The 27,242-nt window shown below is 35.7% G+C and overlaps 1 protein-coding gene across 2 annotated transcripts in view; it reads right to left on the bottom strand.

Moving 5' to 3' along the window:
• Positions 1 to 27,242, bottom strand: part of SLC41A2 (solute carrier family 41 member 2) — a 58,230-nt gene that overhangs the window by 20,048 nt on the left and 10,940 nt on the right. For both annotated transcript variants that reach the window (XM_075502352.1, XM_075502361.1), the window contains exons 3-8: positions 26,508 to 26,615; positions 20,439 to 20,510; positions 19,438 to 19,582; positions 17,387 to 17,533; positions 7,982 to 8,129; positions 7,346 to 7,425 (exon numbers count right to left, since the gene is read on the bottom strand). In XM_075502352.1, the coding sequence (XP_075358467.1) occupies positions 7,346 to 7,425; positions 7,982 to 8,129; positions 17,387 to 17,533; positions 19,438 to 19,582; positions 20,439 to 20,510; positions 26,508 to 26,615 (700 nt within the window). The remainder of the gene's footprint in view (positions 1 to 7,345; positions 7,426 to 7,981; positions 8,130 to 17,386; positions 17,534 to 19,437; positions 19,583 to 20,438; positions 20,511 to 26,507; positions 26,616 to 27,242) is intronic.

The following is a 27,242-nucleotide window of genomic DNA, read 5'->3' as shown; positions in this document are numbered from 1 at the left end:
ATCTGCAGAAGGCCAGGCACCAGAATCAAAGTGTTCCAAAGCCAAAGTTCATAGTAAATGCAGCCCTCCAGGTTGTATAGTAACCTATCTGTAAATGCTCCATGGGTAGAACTGGTATAAATTATGATGCAGTCGAATAATACAACTACTATTCTTCCTCTCAGACCTCTACTACAATGCCACAAAGTATTGCCTAAGTAAACATCACTTTGATATTTTGCTTTATCCTTAGCATATAATGAATGCCTGATAGTCTTATTTAGTATCCACTATTCAAAGCTTGAACTGAATAGAGACTTACTAGTTTCCTTTCTGCTTTTCTGTGGTGCTTGTTGCTATAAATCTGAATGCTTTACAAACGTTAATGTATTTATTTTTAAAACATACCTGTGAAATGATATTTTTGTACTATCTGCAAAGAGCATTTTTCAGTTTTGGATACCCAATGTAAAATATTTAAGTGGGGTTTTTTTTCCAAAATGTTTATGTATTTAAACCAAATTTCTCAATGATTTCATTTGTACCGATGAATGTTTAGTATTTCTGCAGCTCAGATCCAGAATCTCTAATCAGTGATTCCAGAAAAAGAGAAGAATTAAGTTATTACTAATCAGTTAAAAAATCTGGTTTAAGATACTTGTTTAGCACCAGGGGAGAACTGTACAATAGACAAGAGCAATTTTCCAAAGCAGTATACAACTACCTTATTTATAAAGTCACCTCCTCTCCTGTAGGTCCCCATCTCATTCTTCCTTTTTTCTTTTTCTTAAATATATATAAATGAAGAAGGGTTCCTGCAGAAAACTGTCTCCTGTGGAAGTACTGAGAGCACAAGATAAAGCCTACATACTCAGCTTTAATGACCAGTGCCATAACTGTTCACGAGGCCATAAAGAACAGTTGCATGATGGGGCACACAAATAATTGTGTAAGAATCGGCAAACCATATGCATCCTAATTCATTGAGATTAAAGGTTTTTAGAAATCCAGTTCTATGGAGGGAGATTAATCAACCACAGAATACTGTGTTGTTCCCAAGCACCTACAATATAGCTTGTGCAATGGGACTAAATATCCACATAAGGGGAGAATTAGGCCAACACAATTCCCAAACTGATTTTTCTTGTAAATCAATCAAGAGAAGGAAGGCAAGAAGATTCTCAGTTTCGCACGCTCCTGAGCACAATCCGTAGTTCAAAATAGTCAGTTTTGCCAATTAATCTTTTTGGAGTTCAACAACAACTTGCTTTTGGATGAAAAGGAAGGAAAAGAATCTCAGTTACAATAGTACCCAAAAGCTCTAAATTTTTTAATAATTGGATTATCCTTCAGAAAATTCAAGATCAATTTTTGCCCTGACGTCTCTACCATTAACTTCAAAAAATCATGTTTTATGCAAGTGAAATATTTAGATTAGAAGCCTAGCTTAACTAACTACCTTTTTATGTTGTTTCTTCACCATATTTCTTCTACCTTCCTTTTTACTTTGTACCATTTCCTTTAATACTTAAAAAAGTTTTGGGGAAAACAGTTGGAAAATATTAGGTTTTCCTATGTGGATGTTTTTTAAGAGAAGTCTTTGAGACAACATTATATACGCAAACTATTACATTTTATGTTTGATTTGACTCATAAATCATTTCTTTCCTATGCCTAAAAAAAATTGTTGCTTGACTGTCAAAAAATGAAAATATTCTGGATATAATTGTGTTGTGAAAACTAATGATTACTGAAATCTTCTAAAAAATTTACAAGTAAGACTTAAAAGAAAGAACACATGTCTATAATAGCATAGAATATGCAGATTTACATGTACAGGTTAGCAACTAAAAAGTAGTAAAACTATCACCCACAGTATAGGTGCCTTACAAGACTATCACATTCTTTCCAATTCAGGATGCAGAAAAATTAATTTGCTGCCCAGACAAACTGGTCTACTACCATCCAGGTACACTAATGTTTTCCCTTGTAATTTACAGAGGCAAATTTCAGCCGTTCAATGGTTATCTTCTAATCAAAGCACTTCTCTGTTGTATGAAAGCTGAGACTACAACTATGCTATAAGATATTAAAATATGCAAAGTTATTAAAAAATTAACTTTATTTTTTGAGCAGGAATGGTTTCTGGGTATTTCCTTTCCATAGTCTGCAAAGCAAACAATTTACAGCAAAAGCTCTCTGAAAAACCTGAAAGTCTGTCATTCAATTTATCCTACTGATAGATAAAAAAGGTATAGTTGGGGGAATATATTACATAAGCTTAACTTTCATCTCCCAGACAACAGACATTCAGGAAGTTTTGTGTTAAATCTTCTCATACGGGTTTCTCATATTTCTTGGTCTACATTTATTCCCTCCAGATATCAAATAATCTTACAATACGTACAGCCAAAGAGTAAGAAATATTACAACAGGTTTGTGTTATCCTTAAAGAGTATTGCTTCAAACCATCTGCAAAGGCAAGTTTTTCTACATAAAGCCTGCAAAGCATTTCTGATTTTCTGGTGTTTTCAGAATTAATTTGCAGAACCTCCATTCTACAAAGTGCATAAAAATGGGGTAAGTTCTACCAACATGTTGGTTATTATGCAGTAACTCCTGAAATGCAAATACTTAGAAGATAGCTCACCATGTTTTGTCTAAGCATACAACGAAGATGGAAAGGAAAATGGCTCTATCTGGTAACTGCACCTCTAGTTCATTTCTGCTGCATATTCAGAAGCATATAATTGCTTAAGACATTATCTTTTTTCTGCACAAAAGGAACTCGGCTACTTGCAAATTGCAGTTCCTGAGCGAAATTCAACACCTTGTGATGCTGTAAGAGGATTTACAAATTTTAACCATCTCATCCATTAGAAAACATAAAGATCAACTTGAGTATCTAGACTGAAGCACAGCCACGCTTGGGCTTAGTTATTCTTTTCAGAACTTCAGTACATCAAAGACATCTAAATCTCAACTAGTTTGTAAGTACCACAATGGCTGAAACCAGAAAATGACTTTTTTATTTTTAAAAAGCAGAGTTACCATTTAACCCAACCAACCATAGAATTAAAAATAATTATTCCTCTCAAGAAATGTGTTTAAGAGGGGAAAAATGGAAAAGCAGTTGTGAAACACTTCTGGTCACCAGCAGTAAAGCTGACTATAAATGCCTGTCTGCTTAAGAACTATTTTAATATTCTTGGCAAATATTTGCAGTTATTGTTAATAGGGGTAGGAACCTTTGAGGTTGCTCAAATTCCAGACCAATATTTCTTAAACCAGAAGATTTATGGCTCCACACTCTAACATATGTGATGTAAGTAACTTGTCTCACTTCTAAGAATATGCAAACCATCTAGGCAGGACCAGGTTGAAAGCTACTTAATGGCGCACACAGGAAGCCGAACACCTGACAACTTTGCAGTGCATACTGTTCAGGATTTCGAGACATGGCAACTGGCACTGAAAAAAACAGTGACAGCTTGAAATCCTGGACGAATTTACACTGTCCTCAAATTTTGGCTGGACACAATCCCAATGGGTTACAATATTTCTTTCAGGTTTTCTGTGTCATAGGAGAAACAAACTTTTAAGGTAAGAGAAAGGAAAAGGCATCTGAAAAGCGTTTTGAGGGGAAAAGCCTCAGCTCCTTTTGCTACAATGGAGCTTACAGGGGGCTTACAATGAGAATTCCAAGGCCAGGAAAGCACTGGTAGAGAAAGCTTTCTGCAACAGTAATATTTAAAAAGCCATCTGTTAAGTGGTCTAGCACACCTTTTATGTCAGTAAATGAGCGTCAACAGATGTGCTTTTTTAACTGAAAGATTTCCTAAACTCCAGTTTACTACACTATACTGACCAGCAATATCAAAAGGTGCCAGTAGAATTATGAAACCCAGGAGAGGCTAATCTAACAGCAACCAAAAAAAATCACCTACCTGCAATTTCCTTTTCCAGGAGGTGTACCATAAAACAGGCCCACTCTGCATCCTCTACACAGAACATATTTTCTCTATATTTTCCAATAGAAATGCCTCTATCCTGAGGGTTGAGGTGGTTAGCACACGCACATACAACACTTACACATTACTCCCCTCTGCTCTTTTGTGGATAAGGGAAAACCAGAATTCCTTAGTGCTTCTGTTGTTGCCCACTGGCACTGCAAAAGCATTATCACTATTGGTAGTAACAGGCCATGGGGCTTAGGCTAACTTTACCTTATGCTACCGTTGCAAGACTCTAGTCTTGGCCTATAGGGCTTATTGTGAGCTTGTTATGAGCTCCAAAATGGAGCTTGGTATGAGGTTTCTCTTCTTTACAATGTAGAGTTTAAGTCTGGGATAATAGCCAAGGTCCTGAAAATATGGACAGAGCAACTCACTGATGGTCCATTACTAGTCACGGAAGAAGTGTAAACTTTGAGAGCTGGGAAAAGACTGCTTTGCGCATAACAAGAAAAGGAGCTAAGCATGAAAAATCCAGATGAACAACGGAGTAAGGCACCTGGTGTGGCTTGGAAAACAACATTCTCAGGCATTGCGTAGTAGTCCAGGGGGCAGATGACAAAGACTAAGAATAGTCTAGAAATACAACACTTCTTATAAAAAACATTTTGAATGCAGGTGGTACAATCATCACAGGAATCATCACCACAGAACCACTGTGGGACTGCCACAGCTACAAGCATGCCTCTTGCTGTCCCTGCCTTCCTGAAGGACTCTTTCTCTCCCTGCCTGCTCCAATAGCCCCAGCTTTCCCTCTCTTCCACCTGCCTAATCCTTCAAGGATCTTTTGACCTATCCGCTAATCATCCAGGGCTACGTATAGCTTTTGGCTAGTTCTTTTTCTCTACAGATAGTTCAAAAGAATTTATGCTCATTGCCTTAATTCTGCTGATAAACTTATGAAAGAAAATAAGAAACAACGTGGTACATTTACCCTTTTCCCTAGAGGCATGTTTACAGTAAGCTGTCATTCTTAGCAATTAAAAATATTTACTTAAGTCCAATCATTACCTAAAAACGTTAAAAAGGTAAAATGTAAACATGCAGGCAATCCAGGTTTCACAGCCAATTTCTGTGAAAGAAAATGACCTTCAACAGGATGCATAGTTCCACTTACAAGAGCAGTCCATAACTGCCACAGGGTAAAAGACCATCATCACTGGAACGTCTGGTAGGAACATGAGGCCTTGAGAAAGGCATGTATCCATGAGACCTGTATCCATTGTCAGTAGCAAGTCTACAATAAGTGAGCCTCTAGAGAATAAGTGAGTCTATAGAGAAAATCCAGAAGTATTCTGGTACTGTACTGGAGCAGAAATAGAAACCTACGAGGAACCAATAAGAAACAATCACCAGACAGCTGTTGGCTTTTGGAATCAAGGCATGTCATCTAGGAAAGTAGGACCACCGGTAAGAGTACTGATATGGGTACACCTGCCTAAAAAGGAAAAACAATCCTCTTCTCTTAGGAAGCAAATTCAGGGGGTTACCAGAAAGGACTATTATAAGAAAAGTTACTGCAGTAAAGCAGAAAAAAGTTGAAGATCAACGTGTCTGCCCTGCTCTTTAGGTATCTGGAAATCAAAATGGAAATACACAAAAGGTAGATGCAAGTACTTGCAATTTTGAATTAATGTAAAGGCAAGGCACAGGCAAGGAAGCATAAGGGCTGAAGTGTAAAAACTAATTTATGGTTAGCAAGGAACACAAATGCCAACACAGAAATGCTTCATATTAAAAGTAAGAAGAAAGAAAATATAGGACTTTAATGGGAAAAAAGAACAAGCGACATGCTCTACCGAAGACTGAAATATCTAGTTCCTTTTGTCTACTGCCTTCATAAAAATGGTGATATCTGATCATAAACTCATATGTATTAGGGCCTGAGGGTAAGTTAAATTTAGTGCATCCTTAGAGAGCTAGATGAACAATCCATGAAATTATCAGTGATCATTTTTGCAAACTGATTATCTTGGAGGTTAGAAAATACCAGAGGGCTGTAATGGGGAAAACAGAAAATATATCTTTAAAGATGGCCATCCAGGGAATCTGTGTATCAGTGAAATTTATATTCCTACATAAGTATTAGAACAAATTATTAAAAGGACAATTTATAAGCATCTGCAAGATATGAAATCTGTAAAACAAGAGATAACATGAATTTGCCAAGGACATGCTTCTGTCAAACCAATACGATTTCCTCCTCTAACTGAACAGCTTGCCTAATGGTCGCAGCAATAGATATACTAACTCTCAACTGTAGTAACGCTTATCAAAATGTTTTCGTGCTATCCCATGCTACATTTCCATTAGCAACCTCTGGAAAATTAATTATATCAGGGCAACATGGTTCAAAACTAAAACTCAGTGTCCATATTAACTTTTTATTATCAAGGTGGAAAACAAGTGATCATAATTCATTTAATTGATAGCTTAGAAAACAGAATAGAATATACCCATATGGAATTTGCAAAGGCCAAATTAAGTCAAAAGCACTTTGTAAGCCAAAAAGTAGAAGTCAGAATCATTTTGGTAATTGGAGAAATGGTTTAAAAATGAACAATACATAAAAGTGCAAAATAATGTAAGAAATCAAATGGAGAAATACAAAAGGGGAAAAGAACAGCTAGGCAGCAATACAGTGGGAACAAATCTGGTGATTATAATTATTGCAAACTAAATATGTATCAACCTTGTGATACCATAGGGGAAAATAAAAGCATTTTCAAACTGCATCAGTCTAATAAGATATTAACTGTTCTTATAAAATTTGCCTTGTTGTTACCGTTAGAAGATAGAAAACTTAACTTAAGGACCAAATTTTCACAAATATATTCTTAGACACCTGGAAAGTGCATACCAAGCATGGGAAACAACACACGTTTTTCTTGAGAAATCTATTTACTTGTCTGTAGCATCCCTGTTAGTTCTTATATCTAGGTATACTACATGTAAATAGTAAATTACTGTTTTGAAAATTTGTCCTTGGATGTTCATAAAAAAATCCTTTGAAATAAAATTTTATCTACATTTTCCTCAGCCATAACTGTTTCAATATAATATTTGGTCATTTAATATTTGAATATACTACTTCGATATTTACACTTTCAGTTTCTTAATGCAGACTTTAGGTTCCTAATTCTCACATTCTCTATCATGTTTTAATGGTTGTAGTAAATAAGATCAGGAAACACTCCTTAGGTATTCAAATAAACAAATGTTGACACCAAAATCAAAACTTGAAAATAATATACCAGATACTAATTAGCATAACAGACATTTACTGTAATAGGTTTTTCTCAAACCAAGGTATAATCAATTGATAGTAGCACATAATCCTGTCAGAGTCTTACCATTAATTACTGGGGTATAAACAACAATTCCAACTAAGTTAGGATCAGATACAGTTGTGTCCAGAATAAGGCCACCAATACTGAAAAACAAAGTACAATATTTAGAATAAGGCAAGCAGTTACATTAATTCGTATTTCAAAACTTTTTTAGCAATCTTAGAACGTCTTCAAGCTACACTTTTCTTCTCAATTCATCTTCCTCCCCGCCATTACCTCGTTCTCAGCTACAGACTAACATCGCTATAGTTATTTATGTATTACAATTGACTTATTGTATAACAAAGACCACAGAATTTCAGCCAATCACTCCACTCTTAAGATTCAAGGTTTTCATTTGACTAAATAATATCTTAGATCTGTGTGCAATCTTGACTGGAAACTGCAGGAGATGAATAGCTCACTATTTCCTTCATTTGATACGCACGCTTCTGCTCAGTCGTTGCCACAGGCTACTGCTGCCTCCCCCACTCATTCCCACCTGTAACTTAACTTTGTAACTTCCTCGTTTTGGGAAGATTCTAGATCTCTAGATTCTAGAGGCTCCTTAGATGTTTCTTTTAAGTACAATCAGGTGATAAATAAGATATATATAGACACAGGGTGACTATCAAGACAAAGCAAGACAAATAGACTTACCTGCTTATAACCATGGCAGTTATAACAGGCTCCCATCCTGAATGGAGAACAGTTCTGGTAGCTGGGTGTTTGGCAGCTATGACAATCCCCATCGGAGTCAGAGCCAAAAAAAAGGCACCAACCAAAGGAGATACATAGTAATATGTCTCTAAAATAATAATATAGAAAAAAACAAAACCCCTGTTTTACTTTCAAGACATTCCTGTAAGTTTTTCCTAATTTAGAACTCTAAAATAAATTATAATGTACATCATGCAATTGAGGAATTTTAATAGTCTTTATCACTACTGTACCTAAAGTTTCAACTACTGCACTAAACAAGATGGTTAACATCTGCCATCTGTGATCAGTCTCCCATTTTCTCAAGGACAGAACTATCTGTGCAAAGTAGGAATTTTGAAGAGGATTTTTGTATGATGCTTTATGATAAAAATGCAATAAGGATGTGGAATATAAAACATTATTTTGTGACATATCTACTAAAAAAAAAAAAAGAAACTGAATATATTGAGAATGCATTTTGTTTATACACAAATTCATAGCATATGTAGACCCCCTTCTTTCCAAAGCACAGATAATATGGTAATCTTCCCAGAAATAGCATATCTAAAACGATGCAAGCACAATGTGTAATATTGAGACATTTATATCAGTAGCTTAGTTGTTTTATAACCGGTCTGAGTCTGAAAATTCACAGCCACAATTCTGCTGCTTGCACCTATCCATCAGAACTGCATCATATTTCATAGGAACACAACTGCAAACACCAGTGAATACCATCATAAGGCTGAGCTACTATGGCACACAGCTGCCTCCACAGAAAGAATACTATTTTTTTCAGATTACTTGGTTTTATAATCCCATCCACAGAGAAGCTATTACAGTGATCCAAGACTTCCCAATTCAACAGTGGGGTAAATAACGGAAAATCTATCCTAATGGCAAATACATACATATAAACGATGCAAACATTCCACTTTTACATATATTTAGTTTTATGAGAAATGTGATCATGTATTTAATGTTAAATACATTCTGTCCAAATGTTCAGAATTTGGACAAGTCCTAATGCAAAATACATTTTAAATTAACAGTTTGAAGTAGTTAATGTAGAACACACAAACGCTTTACCAAAGAAGAATATTTAGTATATGAAAAAGTATTCTCACTCATGTATTATGACTTATTACAAAGGCTGCAAATACAACCAATTACTACTTGGATGTTATCTTGGTGGAGCTGAAATTACTCCTGGAAGAACTGCTGCAGAGTTTTTAGAAGTTACTATCCTTCTGCATTGACTGGTAACAACCTCTGCCGCAGAGCCAGCAGAAAAGATAGTAAGATACCTTTCACTGTGTAAGCTAAAAGTAGAAAGCTATTAGAATGAGAAAGAGACAAAGCCCAAAAGAGAAGTAATTTTTTCCCTTCCTTTTCTAACTATTCTACAGTATATTATCTCCTTCTTCCTTTGTGGTGCTTTTTTTCCTCCTTTCTCCTCTTTCTGTGAACTAAGAGGTGGGCCTAACGTAAAGCGTTCTTACTCAAAAGAGTACACACAATACATGATTCCTTTATTTGATAATTATAGTTTTGTTTTATCAAACTTAATAAAAAAGACAAAAACATACTGATGTAAAGTTCTTGAACTACTTACTGCCCAAGAAAACGCATCCTTCCCTCCACTTGCAATGAAGAAAGGTCCCTGTGTGCACTAATATTGGTCACATGGAAAGGCATCATTCATTCTACATCTATTTATTTAAAATTTTGAGACTTCCCTCCTTTTGCTCTCTTTTTCCGCCCCCTCTCTTTTTTTTCCAAGACATATATCATACTGTATTCCTACTGTATTGCTACTTTTTCTTTCTCCTTGTCTGTCTGTTCCTCTCATATGGAACCAAGGTGAGGCATGAGCATATACCAGACACCCAATAACCTATTTAAAGGTCAGAATGAGAGAATAGCTCTAATGTAGTATATTTAGTAAAATATAAAAGGGCACAAAATAACTTCCAAGTCTTTGCCACATTTTTGTAGAGGTTCCCAATTTTATTAAAAGATAAAGTCTGCTGGTCAGCAAAGATCCTCTCTTGCAAACAAACGTTGAACAGCAAAATACAGATGCAATGGAGAGAATTACCCTAATTAGTCATTAATTTTTGAAATTCTTTCACTTGTACATCAACAATTAGCCCACTGTACTCTTTATTACAGGACTTCTACCAACCCAGGAAAGGAAATTAAAGTTCAAAAAAGTACGCCTTTTACAACAATTTCTTTTTTAATCCCAACAACAACTTAAAGAACTTGTTAGAATGTGTTCATGAAAAAAAGGGAGAGTATTTAACTATCTGCACCAGTCTCCAGACTTGGAGAGCTAGTCCAAGAATGTAGTCCAAAAATTACAAAGAACACTAAAAATAAGTAAAGTATATCATATAATTCCTTTCTTCTGAAAGAAAAAAAAATAGCGCACATAGATAAAACTGAAATCAGTGCAGCAAATGAACAATGAATACTAACCAAGAATTATTTAATAGGTAACTTCTAAATAAATAATAACTACACAAACTATAAAATAGACATACATATATGTCATCCTGCCACAGAAATGTTTTGTAAGAAGTTTAAAAAAATGGAAAAAAAAAAGAGAGGACAGTCTTGCTAGTGTATAATGATTCATGAATTATAATCAAAATAAATATAATTTATATCTGCAGTGCAACAGGACCATTTCAGAAGTCAGCAAGCAGCCAGAAGCAAGGGCAGCTTTACAAATCTTAGAAAACATGACTAACCCCCATGGCTGATTATCAAACCTTTCACTAGTTGAATTCAACATATTTTAAGTTAGTTAACAGCAGCTACAGGAAAAAAGGAAATATGCATCCATAAAATGACATAAGCTGTCATTTTTACAGCAAACAAAGCAAAAGTTAGATGAACTGTCAATTTTATTTTTTTTTTAACACACTAAGATAGGACTTTCAGACTACTTAGCAATGGCTTAGCTTGTTCCTCTGAGTCAACAGTAAGTGAGAGGAGTTAATTTTTTTGGCCTTATTGTTCAACATTTTAGTATGTATAAATGTCTTAATTTCACCACAGAGAAAAGTACAGACAAAACTTACAAAATAGGTTTTATACCTGAGTCCTTTAAACAGAGTTGGATGTAAACTGGATTATAAAAGCTACCCCATTGTTGCAATACTGTCAGAAGTTTCTTTTTGAAAAAAACAAAAGCCAGGAGTGGCTCTCAGGAGCTGGGGATCTCCAAGGACAGGACACAGCCAGAGCTTATATTCTTTTTTTAAAAAAACTTCTGCTATGATAATATACTAGCACTTTATTGGGATTCTCTGTTCTAAAGTGCTAGAGGGAATGATAACTAAACAAATAAATAGGTCACTAACCACCTCCATGCTGCTAAACAAGGAGGAGATCAGGTATACATATTAATCTGTTTACAAATTTTAGACCAGACAACAGAAATTCACCCTGCCTGGGTTTTTTAAGGCAAAGATGACATAAGAATTAAGGCAAGGCAGCTGCTCCCTACCAAATTCTACTGCCTGTCTATTAAGTTTAATTAAAAACAGAACTATAGAAGCAATTAATAGTTTAGAAGTATATTACAGAATCTGTCACAAGTGAGCAATGATAGACGCCAGTTACCTACAGGACCCATGAAACTACTGAGCTCCAGTCTAACTCCTGGGAACAGAGAGCAGGACTTTTTTTTTTTTAGCTATGGGAGACTCTACTTGTAGAACATCTTAAGAATCTAAAAAGACATTAACCTTGAGATGCATCTTTTAAGGAAGAGTGGGCCATTATCCTCTTCATACTTAATTCACAGAAGAAGAAAATGTATTCTACAATAGCTGGAGAATGGGAAGAGGGAATAAATGACTCCTCTTTTAGGGCTCACTTCACTCCATTTTTGATAGATTTATAGTAGGTAGCTTACATGGTATAACGAATCTCACTCGACTTGGCTCTGCTATAGAATTTGTACCATCCAACAGTGGAAGATCAACTCCTAAAAGCACTCAACTCTTCAATGAACTTCTGACTGTGACTTTAAATTAAAAAAGGAAGGAGGGAAGAGGAAAGAGACAAGGTTCTCAATTCAGTCCTTACTGATCTCCATTTACTTTAAGCCCTCATCCCTTTTGTAAACTGTGATATAAATTAATGTTCTAGTTTGGAGAACCCAGATGCTTAATGGTTTACTCCTTGTGCAGGGTATCTACTGTGACATACTGTTCAGCGCAGTGCCACTGAAAAGAATGCAACCTCTAGTAGGAATTAGAGATAAATTGGAAATATACCATTTCAAAGCAACTGGTAGGAACCTGAAAATAATAATGTGAATCACACAATTTGTCTTCTCAACCCAGGTCCAACATGCACAAGAGATGAATGCATATATTTAAGCTACGTTCTGTGAGAAAAAAGGAAAGCTTTAAATGAAGTCTTCAGATCATTACTGACAAGTGACAAGCAACACAGACCTCCACATTTAATATACTGGTTCTTTCTGTTCCAGAGCATTCCCCGTTTTCTGATCGAGGAAGCGGAGCCGGGTCCCAGCGATGGTCCTGGGGAGCCCTCTAGTGCTTTCCCCAGCTATTTAACAACGATTCACAGATACAGTTCTTTTAAGGGAATTGTTAAGGCAGAAAGAACTGTTAACCTTTTGCTATTTAAATCCTCATGTTTGATGGCTTTGCCATTATTTTTAAAACACTCAGATTAACTTTTAAGGAATTATACTTATGATATTGGCCAAATAAGATGTTTCATTTGGCCCTAGCCTAGGTAAAAATGCTACAGTCCTCTTCGGGGTATGCCATGAAGTATCATGTCAAACCAAAGGCTGAGCACAGGTGTACAGTTCTGTTACAGACAAGCATAACACTTGTACATAAATCATTTTCCCCCTTCCAGTCTCGTTATCTGAAAACAACTCTTCCCATGCAAAGAGAAGCCAGAAACCCACACTTTTGCTTCAGTATATTTGAGTAGTTAGGCTAACAAATCATAGGGGAAAATAATTAATTCAGAATACAGTTCAGAGGTGAATCCCACCTGCTTCATTACCAGCCCATAAACTGTGGGTTTCTTTATAACATTCCTATTGTGCTTTTTATTCTAGCGTTGAGAAAGCAGGGAAACGACAGAAAGAACATAAGAACATCTGTGCCGGGGGAGGCCAAAGGTCTCATCTAGTCCAGTATCCTGTGTCTGACTATGGTATACCGTTCAGGCTTGTGGAAAGAAGAACAGAAAATGACAAGTTTAGAGTGATGCTTCTTCCAGTATGCTCTGCCAGCTTCTGCTGCTGTTTGCCTCAGGGATTTCATCACTCAAATTTCTGCCTGCATCTGTCTGTTCAATACCCCTCAATGGATACTTCTCTGATTAATTTATCCAAATAGTTTTCTAAATCACTTTGGTCTTCTTAATACATCATGGCAGTAAGTTCCACTTCCCAATCACGTATAGTATAAAAAAGTTTCTTTAACTTTTTTTTAACCTGCTGCCTAATCATTTTTTGAAGGCCTCTTCCCTGCCATTCACATTTTTATATACCTCTCTTGAGCTGAAGGTACTCCATAATTTTATTCCTTGTTACTATTTCATAGTTCAAATACATCCATCTTGGAAACCACACATTTCCAAGGGCTTTGTGGTATGTTCTTAGTTTAGAAAGACTCTCTGTTTTCTAAGAGAAAGAAATACAAGGACATTGAAAAAATATAAAGAGCAGAAGCAGCCATTTTAGCAGTAACTAGATAATTACATATATCATCAAAAGAGAAGTATTTCCAGAAGACCATATAGAAAGAAAATTGGGAGTAACTCTTAGAAGCATACTTGAGCACACTAATCCTTCCCCTTACACATGTGTGGGATCTGCTTTTCAGCTGCAGTGGCTGACTAAAATGTGAGTGGCCATGACAACTGTAAAAGTAGCAAAGAATCAGTTCAAACTGGCCCCACTTCTTTTTTTATTCCTCTGAGATACATTAGGCCATCTGTAACTAGAGATGTAAATTTCTGCAAATGTGTGCAAGGAAGAAAGAAGTCCAAGTTTCTTTCCCCATCTTCTTTTTGGGGTTGAGTGGTTTTTGTTTGGTGGTTTGTTTTTTTTTTAGATTAAGAAAAAAAAAGCCAAAAAAGTGCATGTTTTAGGAGAAACTGAAATATTAGTAGTAATTAGTTACTCCTTTAAAAAACAGAAACATATTATCTGTAATTTATATAAAACATAGGAACCAGTACTAGATATATTCACAAAATAATATATGTTGTTTACTTACAAATGACAGATGTAGCTACTATTTAAATCCAGCTACTATTAAAATACCAGCACATGTAACTAACTTTTGCCTGTGGCCGCAATTTAAAAAAAAAAGGAAAGGAGTAGAGGAAGCTGTTTAAAAACAGTAAGACTCAGTATTAATGATTTAATGTCTTTGAGTCAGATGGGTTCAACTTAGGCAATTACATAGAGAAAGTTACAATGCAAATACATAAGAAACTAATATTTGTAGGGAAAATATTTAGGAAACAAATGAAAAATCACTGGCCTATGCATTACAATGTAGTTTACAAACCAATGAATTTTGACGTATAAGGCGTAACTTCATTTGAAATACTTACCAGTTAACATTCAAAGCCTGAAGTCTAGCATTAATTATTTTAAGTCAGACATGGTCCTGACTAGAATAAATTTTAATCATAACCCTAGCCCCAAATCTAATCTCAGTGTTAACCCAAATTTGGCAACCTCTTCCAACTCCACACCTACCCAGATAGCTAGTATATGCCAATAGTGCTAGCTAACTCTCTCCTAGCTAGCTCCTTTCCATCTAGCTGGTATACCAACTTCCCTGGCACTCCATTGACTAGCATAAACCCTAATTTTGAACTGAATTCCAATCAAACATAACAATTGTTGGGACCTGAAATCTATTTTAAGTAGAATAACCCAATGTTCCAGTCTAGTAAGACTTTTGGACATAGCAAGAAATCTAGATAAACAGTCTCTAATGAGCTAAACTCTATTATCCCAGTCCTAGCATTAGCTAGAGACACCAAATTTCATGAGAACTGAGGCTTCCTCTCTGTTCTTCTCATCAGGAGAAAAGAAGGAAGTTAAAAAAAAAATCTTTACTTATTTTCTTTTCACTGTTAGTCTATAAACTTCCTTAAAAAAAGTATCTAAAGGAAGTATTTGAGAAATAAGTTATTAGAATATAATATACAGTATTTAAACATAGTTATGAAATAAACAATACAATTTAAGTTCTTTAAAAAATATAGAAAATATTTAAAATGGCTGTATTGCAGCCTGATACATTTAAGCTGACATCACATGAACACTTGCTGAATATGAAAAAACAAATACTGAAAATATAAAATCATCAGCTGAAAACTAAGAAAAAAAAATGGCAAGTCACACCAACGTAGCTTGAGTCTTATTAGATACCTTTTCTGACTGATGTTGTAATACTTACACAGAACAGCTCAAATTTTTACATAAAAAGGCTTGAACAATGAGCATAGATGTAAAGAATATATGTGGCAATATCAACATGTCTGGTAAAACAATTATGGACAACATAAAATTTGGCCTGTGGTACACTATACTGTAATTGTCTACAATCATGTCTTTTAAAACACAATATACTTTAAATAGTTTCTATGGAAGGAGTCAGTTACAGCAATAATTTAATTTTAAATATTGTTCTGAACATTTTCTCCTCCTGTGTGAAAATGTTTTCATACTTTTTGTTTCTTCATGGGAGAAATGAAGAAACAGGAAGAAAAAGACTGATTTTTTAGTTCCTCATTCTCATTTTCCAAGCTCACATCTCCTTGGTGACAATCAAGCATTTCATTACATCATCTACTATCTGAGCATGCTTCTAGTAATAATAATTATAGGCATATTCATTTTTAGCAGATATTGTGATGATGAACCTCCTTCAGTGGTCTGTTCCTTTAAGAGAGTAGGATTTAGACAGTACAGATCCTAGAAATCAGGAAAACAGTTTCAAAGGGACTACAGAAACACGCAAATAACTAGTAGAAGAGAAGAATTGCAGACTGAAAAAAAAAAGTCATTCATAAGAAAATTAGTTTGGATCTGTTTATGTGTAATTCACCTGTGCATAGCTATTAGTGGGAAAATAAGCAAACAGTAAAAAACCATCATCAAGAAGCCACACAGAAATTCATGCATGAAGTAGGATTAGATCATTGCCCTCTGTAGTCAGTAGTCAGAGAAGGCCTCCCCTTTGCTGCTTAGCTATTCAGAGTGGTTATACATTTTTTCATCTTTCATGGCAGAACTGCTGTTCTGAAGAAAGCTACAGCTAAATTAGGAGATTTATGTTTGAAATATAGTCAGCAAATTTATAAGACAAAACAAAACAAAGAAAACAGAAGAGAGCAGGGCCATTATTTGGAGAAGCTGTAAGTGGTTACTTCATTTACTGAAAAGCAGAAGGAAACACTTGTAAAATCAAGCACAGGCGCAGGGAACAGGAGGCGTCACACTGTGAGGGAAACATAGGAAAGATCTGAGGAAACTAGTATTGGAAGCTGGAGTAGAGGAGATGAGGAAACAAGGTATTGCAATGGGAGCTGGAAAGCACTTGGAAGGAATCAGATGGAAACTCACAATAGTCTACATAACTCTAAAAGTCAGCAATCACAAAGCGCAAATCTATCTAAAATTAGGCTTCACTTCTTTGTTGTAGACATACAATACATACTTGTTGTAGACTTGCTATTGTTACTCAAATCACTTTATTTTTATTTTGATTTCTGGGCATAGCTGCAGCTCGAGATATATTTGAATGGTGTCTAAAACCACACCCTAACCAAAAAAAAAATTCTCAAAGCAGAACTCCTCTCCCAGCAGCTTATCAAGATAGCCAGTTCAACTCCTTCCCTGTAGTGCAAGGGGAAAACAATTCAAAAGGGCTCTGGGAAGCAAATATTTGATTTAGGGGCAGGCATTCAAGAAAACTTGGATGAAGACAGCTTCCCTCCCCTGCACAAGAAAGCAGAGTAAATTCAGCAACTACAGTTTCTAATTCACATGTAGATTGACTGTGATACTGTGAGAGTCTTTCAGATATTAGTAGATTGTTCCAAGATTGTGGTTAGTGACTTCTACCATCCGAAAAAAAGAAAAAAAAAAAAAAGGCAATGATGGCATAATGTTGCAACGCAAGATTTATCATTCAACGGTATAAAATGTTGACAAAAAAGTCAATCAAACTAAAAGGTTTTCTAAACCTCTCCCTCCCTGCCTTCTCCCCACCCTCCTAACCCAAAAGAGGTTCCTAGGGAGACATATACACTTAGAAACTTACTTACCAAGGCAAGTATAAAGACCCTGACTTATCCATGCTAGTATAGCAAGAGTGATAAGATCTCCAAAACTTGCTGCTATAGGAGTGGCAACATTGTCAGGATTAATACCAGTCTTCTTTGATCCAACAATAACTCCAACCATTATTATACCTAGATTCAAAAGAAGACGGGACAGTAACCATATGTACTGTTGTAACTCCACAGAAAATTCCAAGATAATGGCAATTCCAAACTTGATAAATACGAAGTTAGTGCTTTTGTCCCAGCGTGATTGTTCTTCCCACCTGACTAATGTCTGTATTTTTAAGTTGTAGCCATTTTTAAAAATGAGGTTATGTATTAAAAAAATACAGTAAGCACACACACACAAAAACCCATCAAGAACCGTCTGTGCAATGAACTGTTTTGCTTATGATTAGAATTAGCACTATTGAAATTGTAAATCAGCCATTTCGTGAAGAAAAAAATATGCAGTGTATTATTTCTAAACCCTATTAACTTTAGCTGACTGAAATTTAAATTACACTAGGCTGAAAACAACATAAGATTAAATACTTTGACATCTGATATTGTGCAAGATTTCTAGTCATGGACTTACCACCAAACATCAAGAAGCTACATCATAAATTAAAACAAGACAACATATAAAAATGTTACTCGCTACACAGTTAAAAAATTTTAAATTAGGGATTCTGGTTTCTCTTTTTTTTCTATAAACAGCAACACTAACTTTTTAAGAGGCATTTCCCTGCAGAATGCAAGTGGCTACTAAAAATAAAATCCACATTGTTAGTAACAGTTGTCTTTGGCATAACCTGAGTAATTTCCCTCTCATCATATAATATACATGAGAGCTTGAACTGTGTATACTATCTTTTATGTTATTTTAAAGAATTTTTGAAAAATTGGTATTATAATTTTCATGTATTTTAGCAATATTATGTATTGTAGGCTACATTAGAAGTTCACTTTCAGAGAAACTGCCTAAAGAGTTACACTCCATGAAATTCTCAAAAGAAAGAACTGAAATGATCCTGTAGGATCACAATATTTCAAAAGCACCTGTTTCACATGTAGGAGAATGAAGCTTAGAATGTAATTTCCTGTACTGGCTCATCACCAGATAACAACAAAAGTTTCTCTTCATGTCCTAATTATATATAAAAAGTGGAAAAAATGCACTCATATTCCCCAGTTCTCTTGCCGTTCTTAATTCTAGCATTGATCAAACTCAATGGCTTTGTAGTAACTAAAAAAAGTGTGTGCTCTTGATTCCATGCAAATCTTTAACAATTTTGTCATTTTCACATAAGTAAGCATATCAAATCAGTAAAAAAAGGAAGTTAAACATTTTACTTGACTTACTATTATTAAGACTACTGACTATGTATTTCCATTAAGCATACGTCACAAGCAGATGTACTTTTTTCCTCCCCTCATGTCCATTAAGTACCGTCTTTTATGGTTAAATGTTTCCTGACAATTGGGAAGAGAAGATTAAATTCATCACGCCATATGGGTCCAGACAGACATTGGCACTGCTTGTAGAGGGGGACTTGAACTTGGCCCAAATCCTTCACGTAACAAGCCAGTTTGTTCACTTCAGATACAAAGCAGAGAACAAACTAACATATAAGCGGCGTGGACAACAAGGGAGTTTGGATTGAGCTGAGCTAAACTCCAGGCTTACTTGAGCTCAATTAAAAATAAGTTCTACCTGTTTAGTACTAAGAATATATTTTGTACATTAATGAATATAGAAAGCAGGGGAAAAAAGTTCTCCATCATATTAGGTAGTACCTAAACCGCATACTTTTTGTTTTAGATATGCTCAGGAGGTCATGCAAATCAAACCTTTTCAAAGAATATGACAGGAGAGGAATGCAATATGCAGGCCTGTATGGAAATTGCAAAAGGGTATCCTATCCTCAGCTGTGTTTCAGACGTATTATACCTTTCTGGCTTTAAATTTTTAAGGAATAGCAACATAATATACATTCAGCATCCACAGAAAACTAAATAACTGTAAAAAGTAACATATATACTCCTTCTACCTTGTAAAAGAGAAGCTATGAAGGCAGTTGCTACGCTGCTAGAACACAGAAGGATTGAATGATCAAAGCGGTATTTGCCCTCTGGAATCCAGCCCAATATAACTGCTGCTACTGCTGCCAGAAAACCAACTACTGTTGCCTGAACCTGGAAAAGAAAAAGATGGTGAACAATTCTTAAAATAATTGATAGACTTATGAGGACTACAGAATCATTTTCTGTTATTCTTTTCTCCTATCTACATTTATTTGCAAGGTGTAAAGGGAGCATGTTCATCCATTTTGTAGAGATGCTCATAACCTTGGATGATCAAGAAGAAAAATCTTATGCCAGCAGAACAGGCTTTACCAGTATTTCAGAGACTCAAGAATAACAAAAGTAAAATCAGGGAAAAGAGCTGAGGATTTACCAGGAGCCAAAACTGAAATGCCTAAAGAGGCTCCTAAGGGCACTTAAAACGGTGAAGTCACAGTATTAACATTTCATCTATTTTTTGAGCATGTTGTATTATAACATATGAACATGAAATAGAATAGTTGCTTTAGAGAACAAACATTCCTCAAATGACCCAGCTATTTAAAATATTGTTTATTGTCCAAAAGCTCCATCACATACTTCCTTTTAACATTGAATCCAATGCAAATACAGTACTGAAAACATTTGAGAGGTCAAATTTAAAAGGTTTTGCCAAACCTGAAATTTTTCTCTAATCATCCTCAGATCCTCTCTCAGAAAAAATTAAAAAGGAAATACCCTTAGTACGGTCATTAAGAATTCTTTACCTCTTCTTCTGATAAATACAAGCTCATATTGTTTTAGAGAAGAACTACACTGTTCAAAAAAAATCAGTCATGCAAACATTGTATGTTAAGCATGAGCCAGTGTAGTAGAGCTAATTTCCCATTAACACTGTCCATCTCCATACTTACCAATGTTTGTGGTGGACTTTTTCAATAACTTTGCTCATTTACAAGAGTTAATCAAATAAATCCATTATATTTACCTGTTTTAAGGCCAAATTGCCAATTATTAGGTTCCATTTCTCAATGGGAGAATCCATTTTTCCAATATTTACCTGCCAAAATTACAAAAGAATTTCAGACATTTGGGTTTAAAATCGTATTACTTGAAAATGCACTAACAAGGCAGAAACCCACAAATAATTCAACTCATACAAAAAAGAGACATTTTGAAAGTTATACTTTTTTCAAGTCAAGTATTGCTGTTGATTTTAAATTGTACTTACAGTATCTATCCAAAAGTAGCTAAACTTGATGCAGTTTTACATAGTAACTTGTTTAACATTAGCTTACTGTGCAAGATATACTAGCCACCTTACATTCCAGGAATGTCCAAGCACCACCAGTGATTAGATCAGTAGCTGGAAGGGAAACTTACCAGTGTTCAGTCACTTTAGACTGAACTTGTTTCTATGACCCTTAAATTCTATGAGCCAATAGAAAAATGTGTAGATACATGTGTGTGGACACACACACTGTCATGCAAGTGTGTTAATTGACTGCAATGAAACTACCTGCATAAAGAAACTGCAAGTGCTTACAGAAGATCAGAAACCACATCTAATACTGTTTAGTATTCTAACTTTTCATTTATACAATACAGCTAGAGACTTATGATGCTGTAAATTATATAAGTCCAGTCCTAAGGTAGTAGCTGGAAAGACAGCAAATATATTATTCTAAGAAATGAAAAAGTACATACATACTCTTTTGTAATGTATTTCCTACTTATTTTTTTGAGTTAGAGGACAAGATCTGAAGAACAGTACATACCACTGCAATATGACTATATTTAAAATAACTTCCTTTAAAATAACTTCCTTAAAATAACTGAACAATTTTTTACATGTTGAGCATAAATTTTAGTGGTTTTCCCATAGAATACTAATTTATAAGATAACATACTTCTCAAAACATAGGAAGTCTTAATGCATTTTTTTTCCTCTTTTGATAATTTCTTTCCAGTTGGTTTTACTTCCATTCCTTTGTCCCATTTTGTGATAGTAGTGATTTGTGAGGAACAAAGCATTAAAAGAAAAGCTAACTTAAAAACTTAGAAATATAATAAGACACTTTATCTCAATCTACACTATAAATATTTTACAGTGTGCAAAATACAGTCAAAGCTCCACAAATACATGCATTAAATTTAAATATTACAGCAATATTTAAGGAAGTGCAGATAAGAATCTCCTTTGCATCCTTCTTAAATATACATGCTAAATGAATGAAATGGCAGGCTATGGAGAGCTTCACTCTTTTTCTCCTTTGAACAAGTTTTTGAAAAGTATCAAAAAAATTCCTGTTAAAACAGTAATCTTGCAAAATGCTTAAATCAGCCTAAAAGTGAGCTGCTGCCACATGACATAGTTCTTCTCTCCCCTACTATCAGCTACACATTCATGTTTTCTTTCTTGAACCAGATCTACCAACTCCATAAGTGAGTTCATGGCAACATAAATTTGCTTGCTGGTTTGATGGAAAATGCTTTTTTTCAGGGAGCAAAAAGGGGTTATCTTCTACAAAATGATCTGATCCATCACATGCAACCATGTAACCATGCACAAATGCTCTTAGGGTTTGGAAGGGAGAAAAAGAGCAGGATGACTCCTTTCAACTGCAGATTCCCATAAAGTAAGGTCAAGTTCATTGTGATACTGTGGAATAGATGGACCTAACAAAAAGTTTGTAAAGTCATATTGCTAATGCCTAGATCCTGATAACACACAGTCAAAACAAGAGTCTGCATAAATTTACAGGGATGCCTGGATGAGTGGTGTTTTGGTGTTTGGTTGGTTTTTTTTTTTACTTCCTCTTAAAAAAAAAGAAAAAGGAATACGGATAAAAGGCAACAGTGTGAACCGAGACAATGAGAGTGACTCAAACTACAGAACAAAGCTGAAGAATACAAAACACGCAATATAAATATTGTGCGTGAATGGGCAGTTGACCTAAGTACACCTCACACAGTTACGCCAGCACAGCAGTGGGGGGAGGGAGAACAGTTTACATTAACACTAACATCAAAGAGAAGTACAACCTATGCCCTGAGGTAGATTAAAAACACAGTCTTGAGACAGATTTAGTGAAATGACTGATTCTAAAGTGGATGGGAAATTGTGAGTGACCAGTAACAAGCAGCTAAAGTAGGAATTTGGGCAACAAGATGAACGAAGGTGATCAGGCAAAACTTGAAACCAGATGTATTATGGATAACAGAAACTTGCTAACAAGACATTACTTTTTGGCTGACTACATAATTACAATGGAGTAAAGATGATTAGTTTACAGCCCCAACAGCACAGACATGTCTACAAATTCAGATGCAATTATAAGCTAATGGAGCAAGAAGGGTACAAATTAGCTCCAGTGCTGAACTCATGCTAGAAATTTCCTCCTCAAAGGTAAAAGCTATTCACAGGGGCACAGTCTTGCATTTACTGTAAAGACAGTATCTGGTGGGGAGCCAGCTAGTGCAAATTTAGGTCAGAGAAAGGAAGATTAATCATACAACTGCCTCCAAATAACTGTTTAGATATGCCCTGAATTAATATACTCCTTCAGTTTTCACCTAGGATGAGGATGACAGGACCAAAGATTGGACAGCTAAAGAGAGTAGGGGGTCAATGAAATCAATGTGAAGAGTACAAAGGTCAGAATAACCTCTTTCACAGAGGTCTGAGAGAACTGGCACAGAAATTACAGGTCCAGTAGCTTTTTGATTAAACTCTCCAGTAAGGAATGATACAATGTGACACAGCACCTGTTTCTAAAACCTGGGGGAAGCAGAGCAATCAAGGCAACTGTCCTGGAGTTTAAATTCGTATCTGGCAACTAAGCATAAGTTGTCACCTGTAAGAAGTTACATGTTACATATAACAGGTTTCCACAGTTTTTTGGTTTGGTTTTTTTTAACTAACAATTAGAAACATTTACTGAGTTCTTGTGTATTTGTTTGCCTTTGCAGTAGCACTCTGGGGGATGTGGCTGGCTATCCACCAGAGCTGTGCACATTGCAACTGATGTTGAGCATGAAAAAAGACACATAAGAGAAAGGGGGAAGGTTCTTTGCAAGATAAAAGCCATTTTTTCTGGTATTTCACATATAAAAACTAAATATAATCTTCCTAGCATTATGCTGATAATGAATGATCTATACTGTTCTTATTTTGTACAGTATTGTTCTCTTAAATCTCCACTGTGTTGTGCACATGCGCAACCCACTCTACATTTCCTGATGAGCTCTTCACCAGCTAGAACAAATTAGGGCCATCACTGGCAAAAGAGGGAATGTTCACCAAACCACAACAAGCCTCTACCTGCTCCCTGTGAAGGATGCCAAATGAACTCACAATATGACTGAGGAAATTCCTGAAAGTATTTCAATCACCTGTGTAACTTAGTCCAGGGTCTGCCATGATTCTTGAAGAAAACAGGTCGTACAAGGAAATCAGAGGCATGAGAAAACAAACAAAAAAACCCCCCATAAGTCTGTTAATTTAAAGCTGGGAAATAGCTCGGTGCCAGTGGTGCTGTGACCGTGACATTGGGCAATGCCAAAGAAATTGGAAGTCCTGCATGCCACATAGCACTGTCTGAAGAAATGTATACTTCACTGACTTCTTCTTAGCCAGTTAATTAACCTTCATGGTGGAAGGAGGTGAACAGAGCTGACTGACCTGATTTGGCCAAGACAGACATACATGGCATTCATGGCATGCCTGAGTAAAAACCTCTGAAGCATCAGCTGATTTATGTCTTGGTGAGACTTAATGACAGTGGTAAGTGGCACTGGTAACACTCCTCAAACTAAGCCTCCTCAGAATGGGCTGTTTGAGTCTTTGTAGGAGCCTGGACTTCAAATGGCCAAACTGGCTCTGAAAAATCATGTTCAAGACATCTACAGATCATGTTATCACACAGTTACTGGGATACTCTTAAGAATGCCATTTTGGGCTGAGAGGAGTGGCCTGAACCTCATGATGCCAGCTTTAGTTAACCACTGAACATGCAGCCAGTGTTGTGGAAACTCCAGTATCCTTTATCTGTGTGTGAGAGAGGGAGATCAACTCCTTGACTTTTGGTAACGGTTGATGGATAATATCAACTGAGGTCAGGATTCCCAGTGCAAAAAAAGGGTCTGCATGACCCTTCTCCAAATGTCCCCTGAGAGCTGCGAGATTCACAAATGAGATGGCATTGGTGAGGATGGGCAAATCAGCCACTGACTGGACCAGAGGAGAAGTTCTGGAGTTGTGATCTGTCAAAGGTCATAAGCTCAACTGAGACAAAGAATTAAAGATCCCATTAAGTGATGCAGAAGTGGTGGAGCTGATTCTGACCCTCTTTTTTAAGCCTTCAGTAAGGAACTGGTAGATCTTGGACTTGGTGTATCTGTCACTATGCAATACAAGCACTGTCAATCCTCAGGCCACGAACTGTACCAGTCAGGAACAAATTAAGGTCAACACAAAAAAAAAAGAAAAAGGTAAAAGACAAAAGTATTCATGCCTAACAGTAAAGGCAGTAAGGCTTAAACACAAAATATTGTTAAGAAACAGTAAGAATGCTCAGAAACGTAAGACCATTAAAATCAACCAGAATACAAGACTGAATAGCTAAGGCTGCCACTGAAAAAGATACAACAAACCATGTCAATTCTTATATATGAAACAATGGATATGGGGCAAAAGTAATCAATTTCTCTAATGGGCATGACACAAGCAAACCTTCATAGGACTGCTAAGGCTATGTCCATCACGGTGTGCATTTGGGCAATAACTCAATACAATGTGGCAATGAAATTTATTAATGACAAAAAGCTGGGAGACCTTGTCAATATAAAGCATTGTAATATCATACAAAAACTGGATGACCTTGAGGATTACAGCAACAAAAACAGATTAAATTCAACAGTAGAAATGCAAGGTCATGCACTTATGGACTAATAATATTTCTGCCAGAAGATGGGAGTGGCAGCTGGAAATAATACGAAAGGAGAAATACTAGGACACAGTCATTGATCACAAAGTGACTGTAAGGTCTAAATCCGACTCTGCTAGGAAAATAAGCATATATAAACTTAGAAAGTTTCAAGAGCAATTTTCGAGAGAAATAAGGAAGTGCTATTCTACAAAGCCATAGTGAGGTCTCATCTGGAGTTATATACACATTTGACGAAACATTTTCTAGAAAGATTCATTCAAGCAGGAACAGACAGAGAGACGGGGGCCTTGCTGGAGAATGGAAAAATTATCTTACAAAGGAGAAACATTGCATAAGGCAGTGTCATACAGAGATACCTAGTTCAGGTACCAGAAATAGTTTAGTCATGTTATTAGAACATTCTGTTCACGATAGTTATCCACACACAGAGAAAAGCTATATGGTAAGGTAATCTGGCTTGCTTAGGCTAAAACAATGAAGAGATGGAACATCTCCTGAGATGTAGAAAAGAACTATGACAAATATTTTCAAACTATGACATAAGAAAGAAGACATAGAGAAAACCTAGTTATGCTATGTTATAGTGTTGACACATACAAAAAATAAGCACACCCAAAAAACCCCACCACAACAACAACAACAACAAAAAAAAGGAATAAAATTATTTAGCCTGAAAGCTACAAAAGAGTTTCTTACAGTTTGATCAACAAAGGTCTGGAGTATCAATGGGAGCAATGCTTCATTTTGGTGCCACACAAATGGTCTTTAGAAAAATGTGTTCAAAAGGTACACATTTTGTTAGCCTATTCAAACCCCATCAAGGTCAAAGAGATCTGTCAACCTTACAGAATATCCATGCAAATCTCAAAAATCTGCTTTATCTGTTCTGAATGATGATGCAGAAGAGACCAAAGAAGTAAAGTTTTGATGTGTGGAGATTAGAAGAGGGTCGCCTCTTTAACTTTGATTTAATAACATATTTAAAGAGCCCCCATAACAGCCAGATTAAGCCATAAACATAAAACTTGTGTTCCAAAGATTTGTTTTCCTTTTGAAGTATTTACAACATGTATCTGAAGAGGGAAGGGGAAGAGAAAGTTACTCACAGCAGTTGACAGCCGGGATGCCAAGGTCATTTCCAAATTTCCTTTGAGACCAAGAAGTGCAGGAACCAAGATAAAAACTTCAGTAACATTCTTGAACACATCCCAGTGCTATTTAAAGGATATAGTGGGAAAAATTCAATTGAAAAATTCTTTTTAGACCATCTGCAAAGTATTAAAAAAATTCTGTAACTCATAAATTAAGCCTCGAAAAAAAAAATCAATATTTTTATATTAGACCTAAAAGTCTAAAGCCAGAACTGTTATCTATCTAGATAAAACAGATTTATGACTGCATATTACTACTTCAAAGATCAGAATACCAAAAGTAAGAGATACAAGACTTGGCCTTAACACAAACCTAGTTAAAAAAATATGTCATTAATTTGAAGGGAGGGTTTATGACTTTAAAATAGTACCAGGTGCTATGACTGCTCTTGAATTCTGCTCTTAATTTACAATAATGTTTTCATCATTTCCCTTCCAGCTGTGTAGAAACCTCACATAAAAACAGCAAGGAATTAGTTGTCAAATGGACAGAACCTGTAGGTGAAAAAAGCTTCTCATAATTCTTTTACTTCTAAGCGTGAAATTTAGAAGAGCACAGTTTTCCAAAACCCAGATTTTATAAAGCAAAGACAAACTCTCCTGTAATTTTTTGTGTGTGCTGAGTTATCAGCACAGAAATGCTGTGCTACTTTATATGTCTGTCAATCCGTGTGTCTAATTTGTAATCAT

Source organism: Mycteria americana, chromosome 1 (assembly GCF_035582795.1).
Source record: "Mycteria americana isolate JAX WOST 10 ecotype Jacksonville Zoo and Gardens chromosome 1, USCA_MyAme_1.0, whole genome shotgun sequence".
Taxonomy (NCBI): domain Eukaryota; kingdom Metazoa; phylum Chordata; class Aves; order Ciconiiformes; family Ciconiidae; genus Mycteria; species Mycteria americana.
This window is presented reverse-complemented; position numbering and strand designations above follow the sequence as displayed.